The 14,737-nt window shown below is 36.9% G+C and overlaps 1 protein-coding gene and 1 long non-coding RNA gene across 3 annotated transcripts; one reads left to right on the top strand and one right to left on the bottom strand.

The window, feature by feature from the left end:
- The first annotated feature begins 1,841 nt into the window (after positions 1–1,841).
- LOC143537177 (uncharacterized) lies at positions 1,842–8,414 on the top strand. Its single transcript, XR_013136003.1, has 3 exons — positions 1,842–1,919; positions 6,829–7,002; positions 7,988–8,414. It is a non-coding gene; the product is annotated as an uncharacterized LOC143537177 (long non-coding RNA).
- Positions 8,415–8,731: 317 nt separating this feature from the next.
- On the bottom strand, positions 8,732–14,055 carry LOC143537176 (actin-related protein 2). 2 transcript variants are annotated; one of them, XM_077030999.1, is made up of 15 exons: positions 13,981–14,055; positions 12,942–13,052; positions 12,645–12,851; positions 12,483–12,561; positions 12,341–12,390; positions 11,576–11,679; positions 11,397–11,465; positions 11,255–11,318; positions 11,095–11,163; positions 10,806–10,889; positions 10,602–10,660; positions 10,351–10,417; positions 10,130–10,213; positions 8,885–9,002; positions 8,748–8,853 (listed from the first exon to the last, which is right to left on the bottom strand). In XM_077030999.1, exons 1-14 carry the CDS (start codon positions 14,020–14,022, stop codon positions 8,928–8,930), a joined length of 1,164 nt encoding a protein of 387 aa, XP_076887114.1. In that variant the 5' UTR covers positions 14,023–14,055; the 3' UTR covers positions 8,748–8,853; positions 8,885–8,927. The 2 variants fall into 2 exon arrangements, with proteins under 2 accessions (XP_076887113.1, XP_076887114.1); XM_077030998.1 differs by having other exon boundaries at positions 8,732–9,002.
- Positions 14,056–14,737: the final 682 nt, after the last annotated feature.

Raw genomic sequence — 14,737 nt, 5'->3', positions numbered from 1 at the left:
ACTAATGTTTTAGGGTTTTCGATCAGAAGAAGGATACAAGTTGATTGATGTAAAACTTAGTTCGAAACAGCGATCCGAACAACTTGATTTTTGTTAATTCTAACTTCAAACACCCGAATTGAATCATTGTTCTGTCGTTTTTCAGCATCGTTTCAAACTAAGTTTTACATCAATCGACTCGTATTCTCCTTCCGATCAAAAGCCATTAAATATTAGTTCGGAATTAAAAAAAATTATAACGCCATTAAGTCCTTTTAACGAAGGACACTTTTGTGCCGACTTTTTTAAATGCAAGACCGGCAGTAACAATAAACTGACTTGAAATTATTATCAGCAAATATATTCAAAGGATTATTAATATTAAAATCCAATAAACCTTTTAAAAAAACACGCTTGTAAAATTTAATAATTTGAAGACAGCTATATATATTCACCGTATTCAAACTGACCGACCAGTAACCAGTACAAAAGCTAAAGTTGAAACACAAAACAAAACAAATGAGTTGGGTTTTATGTTTTATGTTTTTTTAACTTTTACACTCACATTCATTACCACACTACACCTCGAGATCGGGTCTAGGGTTCCTCATCATCTTCTTCTTCAAAGGTACAAGTTTTTATTCAACAAATTAATTTCTTCTTCATTCATCAATTCATGTTTATTAATATTATTTATTGTAATTTAACTTTGTGTAGTTTATTTCTAGGCTGTTTTATTAGTAATTTAAATTGTTGTTGCAAATGCCTGAAGAAGATCTTCTAGAGCTTAAGTTTCTGAAGAGGTAGGTCCCAGCAGAACCCAGTTGGTCCCGCAAGACTCACCTTGAACAGGGACGTCGGCGCAAAGACCATCTGCTCCCGCAGGACCCACCATGCTCATAGAACCTTACGCGCAGTACGCAAGCTGTACACGCGGGAAAAGCCTCCCAATGGTGAAGTACCCCGCCTGTTCCCGCAGTTGCGGATACAAGCCATCAGGGAAGGCTACCCGCAGACAGCAGGGCTACACGCACAAGACAATAGATACTTCAGTAGTCACATGAAGGAATGAGCAAGGCAGGAACAATCCCGCCTAAATGAGCCAGTCTGTATGATTCTGAAAGATCTTTTGTACTATACCTACCAAGGTATGGATAGGACAGACGATCTGACCAGAACAACCCATGAGCCAATCACAGGGTGACAGCTCACCGACAACAGTGCGAGGAGGAGCACCCTCTAGTACTGTTTGTCACTATTAGCCGCTGCCTACTCACCAACCCTTACTGTGGGACATGCGCAGCCTACAGTTGGTGGAATAGTGTTACTATTGGCCGTAACCTTTTCACCAACCAGCATGGCCTGCGTACAATCCACAGTAGGTGGGACGTGCATAATCTACAGTTGGTGGAATAGTGCAGCCGACTTTGTCACTGTTGGCCGTAACCTACCCACCAACCAGTATGGCCTGTGCATAGTCCACTGTTGGTAGAACAGGAATACTATTCAGCCGGCTGTACCTGCTTGGAAACCTACCTTCGGCTATAAATACTCCAACATCTTGGAATGGTAAGATCATCTGCTACCCAGTTATCTAGCAATCTCTTAATATACACTTATATTCAGAGCAATCTAGTCTGATTCTCACGCCGGAGGGTGGTCACAAGGAGGAACCCCCCCTTCTCAGTGACGAGCTTACGGTGTTTGTTTTGCAGGTCTCCTCAAGAACAGCCTTCTCAGTTAGACCTCATCCGTGGGAAACATTACTTAACCCCCAGATTATCTATAATCTGTCCAGATTATCTATAATCTGTCCAGGGTTCACTTAGTGTTTCTTCAGTTTCGGTTGCTTGATGGATCGGATATCGGTCCGTTTATGTACCCGCCCGCCTCCATCGTTGCCATGCTCAAGGAACGAATTGTTACCGAGTGGCCCAAAGGTTAGGCCGATACGCGTTTATATGATTATTAGGCCTTGTTCGTGTTTGTCCGTTAAGCGTTTAGCGGACAAGCGAACGGTTATTAAGGAAATGAACTTGTTTGTGAACGGTTCATGAACACAAATGAATAGAAATAATGTTTTATTTGTTTTGGTTAATTGAGAATGGTTAGTGTCAACGGGTCGTCGGTCTGGCAACCAAGTTTGTGTTGGTGTTTATTTATTTTAACGTTCATATTCATAGTTAATTTTCATATAAATTAGTCACATAATACTCGTATATTTGGTTTATAGTTAATAATTTTTGCTTAAATATATATGATAAACAAGCATTAAACAAACGCCTTTGTCTGTGTTCATTTAGCTAATCGAACGAAATTCCTTGTTCATTTTCGTTTATATATTAAACGAACGGACATAAACGAATTTCACATCTAACAGTTCGCCGAATGTTCGGTTCGTTTACAGCCATAATTGCTATTAAAGTTCTTGCATAATTTGATTAGTTAGTAACTCCATCATGAATGTTAATTGAGCTGGATATTCATGTTAGATTTAACATTTAACGATTAGACGCTACATGTATGAGTATGCTTATAAGCAATCAATCAATCAATCAATCAATCAATCAATCATGCCCAGTAAAATCCCACCGACAGCAAAGCTATAAGTAGGGTCTGGGGAGGGTGGGATGTAGGCACACCGTACCTCTATCCAAAGGAATAAAGAGGTGGCTTCCAGAGAGACCCTCGGCTCTAAGTGCATGTGTATGAAGCAAAATAAAGGAAATCAAAGTTTAACAGTTATATAAAAACTACTACTAATTATAATAATATTAATAATAAGATCACAGTTTAACAGCTATATAAAAGCTAATAATAATTTTAATAATAATAATAATATATGTAAGGGAAATACCATTATGGTATGTGACCTAAATAAGTTAAGTCTAAGCCCTAAGGTATTCAATTCTCTCTAAAAATCCTTAACTTTAATTCTACTTCTCCACGAATTCCTATCCTCAACCATGTCCTCGGAGAGGTTTAGGTCTATCAAATCATGCCTAATCCTCTCATCCCAAGTCAATTTCGGTCGTTCTCTACCCCTCCTCCCCTCTATAGTAATGTTTTCTACGGATCTAACAGGATTCGTCGTCTGTCTTCTCTTTACATGTCCAAACCATCTCAATCTCCCCTCTCTTATCTTGTCTGCTATGTTCGCCACCCCTAATCTCTCGCGAAACACAACGTTTCTTATTCGGTCTAGCCTTGTGTGCCCACACATCCAACGTAGCATTCTCATTTCTGCTACCTCCATCTTCCGCACTTGTGCCTTCTTGATGGCCCAACAATCTGTTCCATATAGCATTGCAGGTCTAACTGCCACCCTATAGAATTTTCCCTTTAGTTTAGTCGGGAAACTCTTGTCGCACAATATACCTGTGGCTGCTTTCCATCTACACCATTCTACCTGAACTCGGTGGGTCACATCACTGTCTAATTCCCCATCGCTCTGTACAAATGATCCTAAATACTTGAACTTCGTTACCTGCGGGACCACCTGCCCTTCAATTGTGATCTGTGCGTCTTCATTGTCGTTTATCCCACCAAAATCACAGTGGAGGTACTCCGTCTTAGATCGGCTAATCTTTAAACCTTTTGTCTCTAAGGTTGTTCGCCACTCCTCAAGCCTCATGTTTAGATCTTGTTTTTTCTCAGCAAGTAACACAATATCGTCTGCGAACATCATGCACCACGGGAGAGTCCCCTGAATCGACTTTGACAACTCATCCAAGACTACTGCAAAAAGAAACGGGCTCAACGCTGACCCCTGGTGAAGACCTACCTCTACAGGAAAGAAATCAGTATCCCCCACTGGCGCACGGACACTTGTTTCACTCCTGGTATACATATCCATAATTATCTCTATGTATTTCCTGGGCACTCTTCTTCCCTCCAAGCACTCCCAGAGCACCTGTCGTGGCACACTGTCGTAGGCCTTTTCTAGGTCAATAAACACCATATGTAGATCACGCTTCTTCTCCATATACTTTTCCATTAATCTTCTTATAAGGTGTATTGCCTCTGTGGTGGAACGCCCCGGCATGAAGCCAAATTGGTTGACCGTAACCTGAGTTTCTCGTCTAAGTCTACCCTCAATCACTCTTTCCCATAGCTTCATAGTATGACTTAGTAGTTTGATTCCTCGGTAGTTACCACAACATTGGGCGTCTCCTTTGTTCTTATAGATAGGAACTACAACGCTGCTCCTCCACTGGTCTGGCATCTTACCTGATTTGAGAATACTATTGAACAGAGTAGTTAACCACATGACTCCTTCCTCCCCCAGACACTTCCACACCTCGATGGGTATGTTGTCTGGGCCAACCGCCTTAGACCTTCCCATCCTCCTAAGTGCATCCTTCACCTCTTCTCGTGTGATCCGTCGGCAGTAGCAGTTATTCGATTGTTGTCGTTGAAAGTTTGTGTTGTCATGTTCTTCTTGGTAACCTCTCCCATTGTTAAAAAGATTGTGGAAGTAGGTTTGCCATCTTAGCTTGATGTCCTGCTCCTTGACCAGTACATGCCCATCTGTATCCTTTATGAACTTCACCGGTCCTAGATCTTGCCTTCTACGCTCCCTGGTTTTGGCAATCTTAAACATAGCATGTTCCCCCTCTTTTGTTTCTAGACTTTCATACATCCGTTTAAAGGTCGCCTTCTTTGCTTCCGCCACTGCCTTCTTCGCCTCTATCTTGGCCGTTTTGTAGTTGTCCCTCAATTCCACTCGCTCCTCCTCATTCGTGCACCTCATTAGCTCCCTAAAACATCCTTGTTTGTCCCTTATCTTGTCTTGCACTGCGTCATTCCACCACCAAGACTCCTTATGCCCACTTGTCTTTCCTGTTGTGACCCCGAGAGTCTCCTTTGCTACTTGGATGATCTTTGTCTCCATAGCTTCCCATATATGAGTTGAGTCCCCATTTAGTCGAGCCCGCGTATGCAGTATGAGTTTATCCTTAAACAGTAGGAGATTTTCGTCCTTCAAATTTCCCCATCGAATTCTCGGTGTACCTTTCTTCTCTCGAACAGTCAGCTTATTTCTGAAGGCTATATCTGTCACTAGTAGTCGATGTTGAGTCACAACTGCCTCCCCAGGTATGACTTTGCAGTCCTTCCACCAACGTCGGTCTCCTTGCCTCATCAAAAGGTAGTCAATTTGCGTGTCGCGTCCGCCACTGCTAAAAGTGATTAAATGAGAATCTTGTTTCCTAAAATAAGAATTTATAATACCTAGGTCATGTGCCACCGCAAACTCTAGAAGATCTGTTCCGGTCTCATTCCTATCACCAAAACCGAAACCCCCATGTACGGCTTGAAAACCATCGTTAGCCTTACCAATGTGTCCATTAAAATCACCTCCTATGCAAATCCTCTCCCCCCTAGGTATGCCCCCTACCACTGCGTCTAGGCAATCCCAAAATTCTCTCTTTTCCTGATCCCCTAGGCCTACATGAGGCGCGTAGGCGGAGACTACTGCCACTACTTCCTCTCCTAGTACTAATTTCAACACCATAATCCTGTCATTATGTCTTATCACCTCCACCACACTAGTGTGTATTTCCTTAGCCACTAGAAACCCCACTCCATTCCTAGCTCCATCAGACCCCGAGTACCACAACTTATACCCATTACACTCAGCCCCTCTATGTCCTTTCCACTTAGTCTCATGGAGGCATGCTATCTGAACCCTACGTCTTTTAAGCACATCTACCAATTCTAGCAACTTACCATTTAATGTTCCTACATTCCAAGAAGCCAAACGCAATATACGCTCCCTATCTTTACTCTTTCCTACACCCCTCGTTTCAGGACATGGTCTCAAGTAATAGTCATGGTTCCTACGCTCTATGGTTGCAACTAATCACACAAACACAAGCAATAGAACACCAAATCAATAATAATAATAATAATAATAATAATAATAATAATAATAGTAACAAAAACTAATAATAATAATAATAGTGTGTAGCAATAACACAAGCAATTGAAGTTAGATCATGAAACCCAATACCCAGCTCTATTCAAACAAATCGGGCAGCTAAACCCAACTCAAATTGTGAAATTGACTAGTGCAAAAGTGCTCAGAAAGAAACAAGATTAGTGAGGATGGTAAAGATTAAAGGGGTAGAAATACCTGTGTCCGCAAAAACTATAAATAAGACGTAAAAAAATTCGCCGGCCGACTTACGATCTCGTTGTCTCGCTCCTTCGGTTTCGAGCGGTGGCTTGCGGGTGGTTTGTGGTGGAGACGAGGGGCGAGTGGAGAAGAGAGACTTACCTGTTGTCGGAAGCTTTCCAGTTGATACCGCCGGAAAAACTGCCGGAGGACTTGTACGGAGATGTGAATGTTGGGGGTAATTGGTAATTGTACGGAGAGAACGTTGGGACTTTTGAACGTTATATTATGCTTATAAGCAGAAACAGATAATTGTTTTATTGGAAACAGCTTATTTCACCCTAAGGATCCAAACGCTAAAAATGCTTTTGAAAGGTAGTTGTTACAGTTATTTCATATACTGAGCCTTAAGCTCTTCGTTTAGCTTTCGTAATCTTGTTACCATTTTTTCAAAACATAATTATATCGTCATGAAAGATTCGAAGGATAATTAATTTTCTTGATAAATACATTAACCATTCTCTTGACCACTTGGCTGTAATATACAAATCATTCAAAATAACTAATTGAGTTCTTGTATTGTGTTAAATTTTTAAGTGGTTTTTTACACTAGAATGCAAGTACAAGTTATATTTTTCATGATTTTTTGAAATTGGTTTATTTTTGTTTGCATCATCATACGTAAGGTCTTGAAGTAATCATCTTTGAACACAAGTGTAACTTTTCTTCAGATAAAAAAGGAGGGCCCAAATCAGCAAACGACATTAAGTTAATAAACGCCGGGAAAATCTTGGAAAACAGTAAAACTGTCGGTCAGTGCAGAACGCCTTTCGGGGAGGAGCTTCCGAAAGGGGTAATTACTATGCATGCTGTTGTACAGATGTCATTAGCCAAAGCAAAAACAGGTAAATCCATTTGGTTTTTCTAGTATGATATAAGTTATCTTCTATTTATATGCTCTGTTATGCAGTTTCTGCAATGTAATTTTATGACTTACACTTGTTTTATTTGAATCATTTAGTGCTCGAGTATGAAAGATATTTTTCTTAGGATCAAACAATTTCATAAATTCTAGTAACATTGAATATGTTTGATGAATTAGGGGTGTGCGTGGTGCGGTTCGATGTGGTTTTCGGCTAAGACCAACCGAAAACCAAAACTTCGGTTTTTGGAGTTTTTGAAACCGTTTGGTTTCAGTTTTTTTTATGGTTTCGATTTTTTCAGTTTTTACCATTTGAGCCTGAAAATTTTAGGCCGAATTTTTTTTTTTGGTGAATTTAGGTATGAATAATTTTGTTAATTGTAAAATTATAGACTATTATACATTTGAAAATATTTGAGTTACATATTTATTAAATTCTTATAAATTACTTAATATAAAATATAATTAAACTAAAATTTAGGAATTTGGTTCGGTTTGGTTTTTTCGGTTTTTATTACATGAAAAAACAAAACCGAACCGTTAGTTTTTGTTTCGGTAAGGTTTTTTCGGTTTGAATTTTTCGGTTTTTTCGGTTTCAAATCGGTTTTTTGTGTTTCTTGCACACCCCTATGAGGAACTATAAAACAAATACCATTAGTAGAAACTATTTGTGTAAATATCACAGAAACTAAAAGATCACTTTTTTGTTGAAATTAGTTTAATATTATATTTTGCAATAGCAGACTTTGAATTTAATGGTCTCTTCTTGTTCAATATAGATATCTGATGGGATATGATTTGTACTGCAATAAATTGATTTTGTACTTTTTTTTTTAGCAAATTTACCCTCACATTATAATCAGTCTTTTTTGTCTTTCCTTGTGTGAGCCTAAATTTATCTAATAGCACTGCACATATGTATCATCTTAAACTTATATATATATTTTTGTTTTTTATTTTTTAAACAGAAAAGAAGATCGATGAGGCTCCAAAGACCGTCTGTGCATGTACCATATTATAAGAAATTTTTTAAGTCTTTTTGTTTGGTCAAATTTATCATCTGGTGGGGTCGATGAAATGAGGCTGGAAACCGGTTGGCGTGGGAGAAATAATGCGTAAACAGTGGCGTACCACATTGCTGCATGTGCTGGGTAGAGGGGAAGTCACATCCAACTTGTTATTAATGTCATTTTGTGTAGTGTGTTGTTATTTATAATTTGTTACTTTAAGTTGTGCAATTTGTAGCTTCGGCTTCAGTAATATTAGTCCTCACGGGCCTACTATTGTTACAGAATGCTTCTTTGTTTTACCATTTTCAAATGAGTTGAATGTGCTCGCATCACATTGTTAAGAAAGGTAAACTTGAATCGATATATCGTTGTAAATTTACGGGTCAAAACAAGTCAGGTTGTTTTACCTGTGGCATATATATGTTCTCTTTTGTATTTCTATAAATTATTAATATGGGTTGTTCTCATATTCATGGGTATCAACTAGGGGTGTAAACAAGTTGAGCTACTTGTTAAACGAGTTGAGCATGAACGAACTCAAAACTGAGCAAACTAAAAAACTATTAAACATATAATATCAAATGTAAACCTTCAAACCGAACACTACATTACATAATATAAACCATGTTTAGTTGGTTTTAGGTAAATCATTTAATCGTAACATGGATGCTACTTTGACCCAAGCGTAGAGAGCGATATACACTACTACTATTTAACATTGATATCGGCTTAGCACCCGTGCCTTGATACTGTCCACTCAAAACTTGTAATATTTTATCACACTTTATAGTTAGAATACAAAATTATCAACATAATGACCAAAGAAAAAAGCTCGTTTCGGCTTGTTCCAACAAGCATAAGCGACTTCGTACATCTTTGCTGCAAATTTGTAGTCTTTCTAACCACATTTGCTAAGGCATTTAACTCCCTCCTCCAAATAATCTTGTCTGCTAATCCAAAATTCAGGTGCATCCTGCAACAAAGAATTCAACATTTCGTGTTGCACTTCAGTCAATATTAAATAAACTAAACACATATAACACGCAAAATGGGATCTGATCAAGTCTTTAAAGTGCCCTTTTTCTCAGTTTTCTGTCTCTAACCCCCTTGATGGCCACTTGCTCGGCGCAAGCTGCGTTTTATCTGATCCTATTGGTTAGTAGGGTATTAATGGGTCCCGTGACTATGAGTTTACCCGAAACAGATTCTCATGGTTACAAAAAAAATGATTCCAAAATAAGATTTCTTTATATGTGAAATGATTTTTATACATTAAAATACACTTATGGTGCTTTTAAGATTATTTTTTTATGTTTTACCTGATAGGGAAGGGATCAAATAAAAACCACTAAGATACTTGAAAACTGATGAAAACGACTTTTAAGCACTATTTTTTTTCATAAATGTTATTAATCTTAGCCAAAACCAAATAAATTAAAAAAGAATATATAGCTCGTAATCTACATATTTTACCTTATATGAGAGACATATATGTAACTTCACAAGATACATATATGTATTTCCACGAGCAACATATTTTTTTAATTTCGTTATGGTCTTGGCAAAGATTAATAAAATATGAAAAAGATGAAAAAAAATTAAAAATTAGTGTTCAAAGTGGTTTTCACGACTTTCACGTTATTAGTAGTTTTCGTTGGAACCCACACATGACATGATAAAAGATAACAGTGCTAAAGTCAGAATATTCATAATTGGCAGTCCTTGGAAAACAGTTTAACACAGTAACTTTTTTTATCCTTTATAAGCCTAACAGGTTCAGGTTGAACCAGGTCATTTTGAAGAACAAGTTAAACGGGTCAGTTCGGGTTGGGTTAACCCACAAACACCTTTCTGGTCTTTTTAATTATTTATTAATGCATGAAAAATGATTACCATGATAATAATTTAAATCTTTTAGGCGGTTCTATGCATAAAGATACAACTTTGGTGGATTTGAAAATGATTTAGTCCTTACTCCTTTCAGCACATTCCGCGTATAGCTTTTTATTATTTTGATTTGACCCGTTTGGATAATACACAAACCCAAATTGACCAATAATTCCTAAGTAAACAGAATTGGGTTCATGAAAAGAGAAGGACCTTCATGATTCCTGCTAGTACTGCGCCCCCAAGGTACACCATATGCTTCCTTCGTGGTGGATCTTCAATTCGTAACCGCAATTTCTACATTGCAAATAACATTAAAAATGAGTAAATTTGATTCTGACTATTAAATTATAAAAACAGTGCAGAATATATGAAAAAAAGGCAGGTAATTTTTAACTGTTTGACTACTAGATAGGATTTATGCAAGGCATTACCTTTAGTCCAACTTTGTTTCCCTTCAATACAACATCAAGATAACGATCCAATATTTCTTTCTCTAGCCTGTTTAAATATACAATTCCAATAAGACCTTTGATGAAAAAGCTACTAACAAAGTAACAAATAACAAAAGAAACACGAATACTTCCTTATTTCAACTAAAAAGTTGACCAAAATAATACTAAAAACCCGGTAAAAGTATATCAAAGAAAAGGTTGCATAAATGAATAAGATGCGGATGTACTACCGACTAGGTAATCCTGGATACATCGTGCTCCCTCCACTTAAAACTATATGCTGATAGAGCTGCAAAAACAGAAAAATAATCACATGCAAAAACCAAGAAACTTTTAATCGTGAAAACAGACTTGCAAATTTAAACTATATCATAAGCTTGTATAGAATAATCATAGGCGATTTGAATATTTTTAATAAAAGGTTACCAACTTACCATCATACGGTTGTCAATATCCATTTCCTGGATACAGTTGAATGCCATGTCAGCAATTCCATCACCTTCAACATCTATGAGCTCCTGTAAGAAGCGGCTTATATTAATTGTCAACATCATCAAACTCATTACCAGTCATCATAAACATAAACTAAAAATTTAGTGTATACATCATTATAATGTAAGAGATCACATTATGGGTATGTGAATGTATCTAGTATATGATGGGAAACTCCAAAAACCAAATGAAACGAATTCGAAATTGAAGTCAAAATATACCAAGACTCACCGGTGTAAAAAGAGCTTCAGGGGCTTGAAATCGTTCAGTACCAACTTTGATAACCCTTCCATCTGGCAGCTGATGTATTTTAAAAATTATCAAACACTTATTCATAAATGTTTCCATAAGAATTAGTATCTTTCAAATAAACAATTTACAGATAACTAACCGTATAATTCTTAACAAGGATGGTGGTATCAAGTCCTAGTTGATATTCCCTTTTGTAATCATAACTGAAACAGACAAATAAAAGTCGACATTATTCATTGCAAGTTCATAATAACCATAAAAAATGTGAATCATGTATGTACCTAATGTAGCAGAGCTTTTCTTTGATATCTCTTACAGTCTCAAAATCAGCAGTCTTATTCATAGCATAACTTCATATGTAATAAAGCAGTTTCAAAGTAAGAATCTCGGTACATTAAGAATCATAATACCATCATGAATATAACACTTTTTGGAAAAAAATATATATATAGAAACTCACCCTCTTCTAAGCAGTAAATCAACAAGATATGATGTTATGTGACGTCCAGCAACATTCATTCTTTTTGTAAGATGAGGGAACGAGTAGCCATCTACAACGGGAACCTAAAAAACACTTTTACTTAGGCAAAAATATCCACATGGCAAACCGCACGAATACAAACTTGGCATGTTCGTGTTCGAAATATGTGATCAAACACGAACAATTAAATGAGCAGGGTTTTCTTGTCCGTGTTTGTTTGTTAAGAAAAAGAACATGTTTGTGTTTATATATGTTTGTTCGTTGAGATATAAACAAACAAACATTTATATTCAAATATAAGTGAACGAACATCAATTGAAAGTAAACGTGAACATGAATCTGTTGAGCCCAAAAAATATGATAAAACTAGACTTAATTGTAATTGGTGATAGTTTAATTTCATAAAAGTAGACTAAACTTTAACGTGCCTAAAAATCTAAATTAATATATAAGCAAACGTAAACAGATGAACTTAAACAAAGATAAACATACAAATATAAATGAACGTAAAAGAACAAACATAAATGAACTCAAATGAACAAGACATGTGTTCATGTACGTTCATTTAACTATATGCACAAAAAATTTTGTTCGTGTTTGTTTGCTTATTATAAAAGAGAACATAAACGAACTTCCTGCCGAACAGTTCACGAATGTTCGGTACAATTACAGGCCTATGTAACATAAGATATCTTGTTATTTTGGAAACACTAGGTAATGATAATTATTTATTAAAGTACTTACCACATGACTTACACCATCACCAGAATCAATGACTAATCCAGTAAGTAAACCTGTTTTATCATCACATTAGCATTAGGTGAATAAAATATATTTCACTCACTAACTGTAAATTGAAGCCTTATAACCTTTACCCTATAACCACCTTGAGCATACAATGTTAAAACAGCTTGTATCTGAATGAATACACCAGCAAAATTGTACTTCTCGAACATAGTCTCAACCTAAAATCAAAATCAATCCTAAATTAAGTTTGCATACTACATTAAAATATAACTATTTTTAGAATTATATTGTTTGAACAAACCATCTTTTCCCTGTTCCTTGAAGGATTAAGAGGCGGATCTGTGAGCAAAATGTTACATTCTGACGGATCCACCTTGAGTTCATTATAAAACGCATGATCCCATACATGACCCATATCATCCCATTTTTGCACAATGCCATTGTTGACAGGATATGATATGTCTAGTTGATGCCTCAAGTTCAAACAGGTTTCACCAACAACGACATCCTGCAATCAAAGATCAATTAATATGCTATGTGCATATATACCAGTAACACAAGGTGCTAGAACTGATCAATTGAATCAACTAGTATTCACCTTTAACTCTTGTTCCATGAGAGTTTCTTCGTATCTCAACATTGGCCTACCTACCACACAAGGGAACACCGATGTCGGAAAATTCTCACCAGCAAAACCACACTTGACATACTGCATTGAAAATCAGCAATCACAAAAGATGACATATTTTTATTAAAAGTATGGCCAGAACTATACACACACCACTAGCAGATGAGAGTCGTATGATACTTTTCGCCATCTCATACAGCCGTATAACTCCATATCATGGAACATATTTGTATTACAAGTATTTTCACCATATCATGTGGGACGTATAACTCTATAAGGCTCGTATGACATGACAAACTATACACTCACCACTGACATATTATCCACACACCACTTACAGATAATACGAGTCTTATAACATTTCCGCCATATCATACGGGCCGTATAACTCTAAAGGGCTCGTATGATATGACAAACTATATGCTCACCGCTGATATACCATCCACACACCACTAACACATAATACGAGTAGTATAACACTTTCGCCAGCCGTATAACTCCATAAGACTCATATGATATGACATACTATCCACACACTGCTGACAGATACAACTGAGTCATATAACATTCTCCCCATATCATACGGCTCGTATGATAGTGATACGAGTCTATAACTATGACAAATTGTACACACACCATTCCATTGGCATACTATCCACACACCAATTACAGAACATACAAGTCATATAACATTTTAGCCATATCATATGCGCCGTATAACCCTATAATGCTCGAATAATATGGCATGTGTGTGACTAGTGTGTAGATTAGGTGTGGTGTACCAATAACATAACTCAAAAGTATTATTGATATACTTGCAATTCGTGTCAAAATGATCGTTAATTAAATCAATTAAAATCCGGTACTGTTTTGAAGCTTAAAATGTTATGTTACCTTATGTCACAAATTAAACAGATCAATTAAGCGAAATTGAGTTTGTAAATAAGCAGTGGATTCGAAATAAAATAATAAATAGATCGAGATTAAGTAACATAAACAGATTAATTACCCCGGTGCCATTGTCGCAAACGATCACCTTCTTGCTGTCCATTTTTACCGAGATTGTGAGATCAATCGATCCAACAAGCAAACAAGATGAAGAGTTGAATATTATATAATTAAATAATAATGATTTGTGTGTTATATTGCTAATAATAATATTATTATCTTTACATTGCGTATAAACTGGACCTCTGTCACTGTCTGGTGTAAGAAAACGCAAAAGAAAACCAGCCCAACTTCCCAACCGGATACTCCATACCCGATGTTATATCCGTCGGTTATTTATTACCATTTCTTTTTTTATTTTTTAACGGCAAATAAAGTTCGAGTTGACGCAACACGCTAGGTCCCAACTTTGACATAGTGGTAACAAGCTTGGGTTGTTTAGTGGAGACACAAGTTCGATTTTTACTGTGCTAGCCTTGATGGATTATGTCGATGCAAGATTTGAGTTAGACCGTATGAGGTTGTCAGTTCAGCTTATGAACTCACCTGGGTTTTCATTCTACCATGTGTTACACTAGAGTGTTCTGTTCTTGTGGTGACACAACGACTGTTAAGTGGCAACCGAAGGTATGGTTTCTCAGGCGCTCAAGCCAAACTCGAAAACCAGTATGGACCCGATTAAGACAACATAGTCTGCCCAGATTGAGGCAACGTGTCTCTCCAATTTGAGGAGTGTAGTGGCCTAAAACACAAAGAAAGGAAAGTCTTCGTTTCAAACAAAATAAATCCTAACTTGTTTTACCATATTATACGCAACA

Source organism: Bidens hawaiensis, unplaced genomic scaffold (genome assembly GCF_021521415.1).
Source record: "Bidens hawaiensis isolate Kalapana, Puna unplaced genomic scaffold, B.hawaiensis_p1.1 tig00011151_1, whole genome shotgun sequence".
Lineage (NCBI taxonomy): Eukaryota > Viridiplantae > Streptophyta > Magnoliopsida > Asterales > Asteraceae > Bidens > Bidens hawaiensis.
The sequence above is the reverse complement of the archived record's forward strand: the minus strand, read 5'-3'. Positions and strand labels throughout refer to the sequence as shown.

Coding starts and splice junctions, on each gene's coding strand:
- LOC143537176 (XM_077030998.1), bottom strand. CDS start 14,022: ATGGACAGCAAGAAGGTGATCGTTTGCGACAATGGCACCGGG. Junction 11,680..12,340: donor GTGATGGTGTAAGTCATGTG/GTAAGTACTTTA, acceptor AGTGTTTTTTAG/GTTCCCGTTGTAGATGGCTA. Junction 11,164..11,254: donor TCCTTGTTAAGAATTATACG/GTTAGTTATCTG, acceptor AAAATACATCAG/CTGCCAGATGGAAGGGTTAT.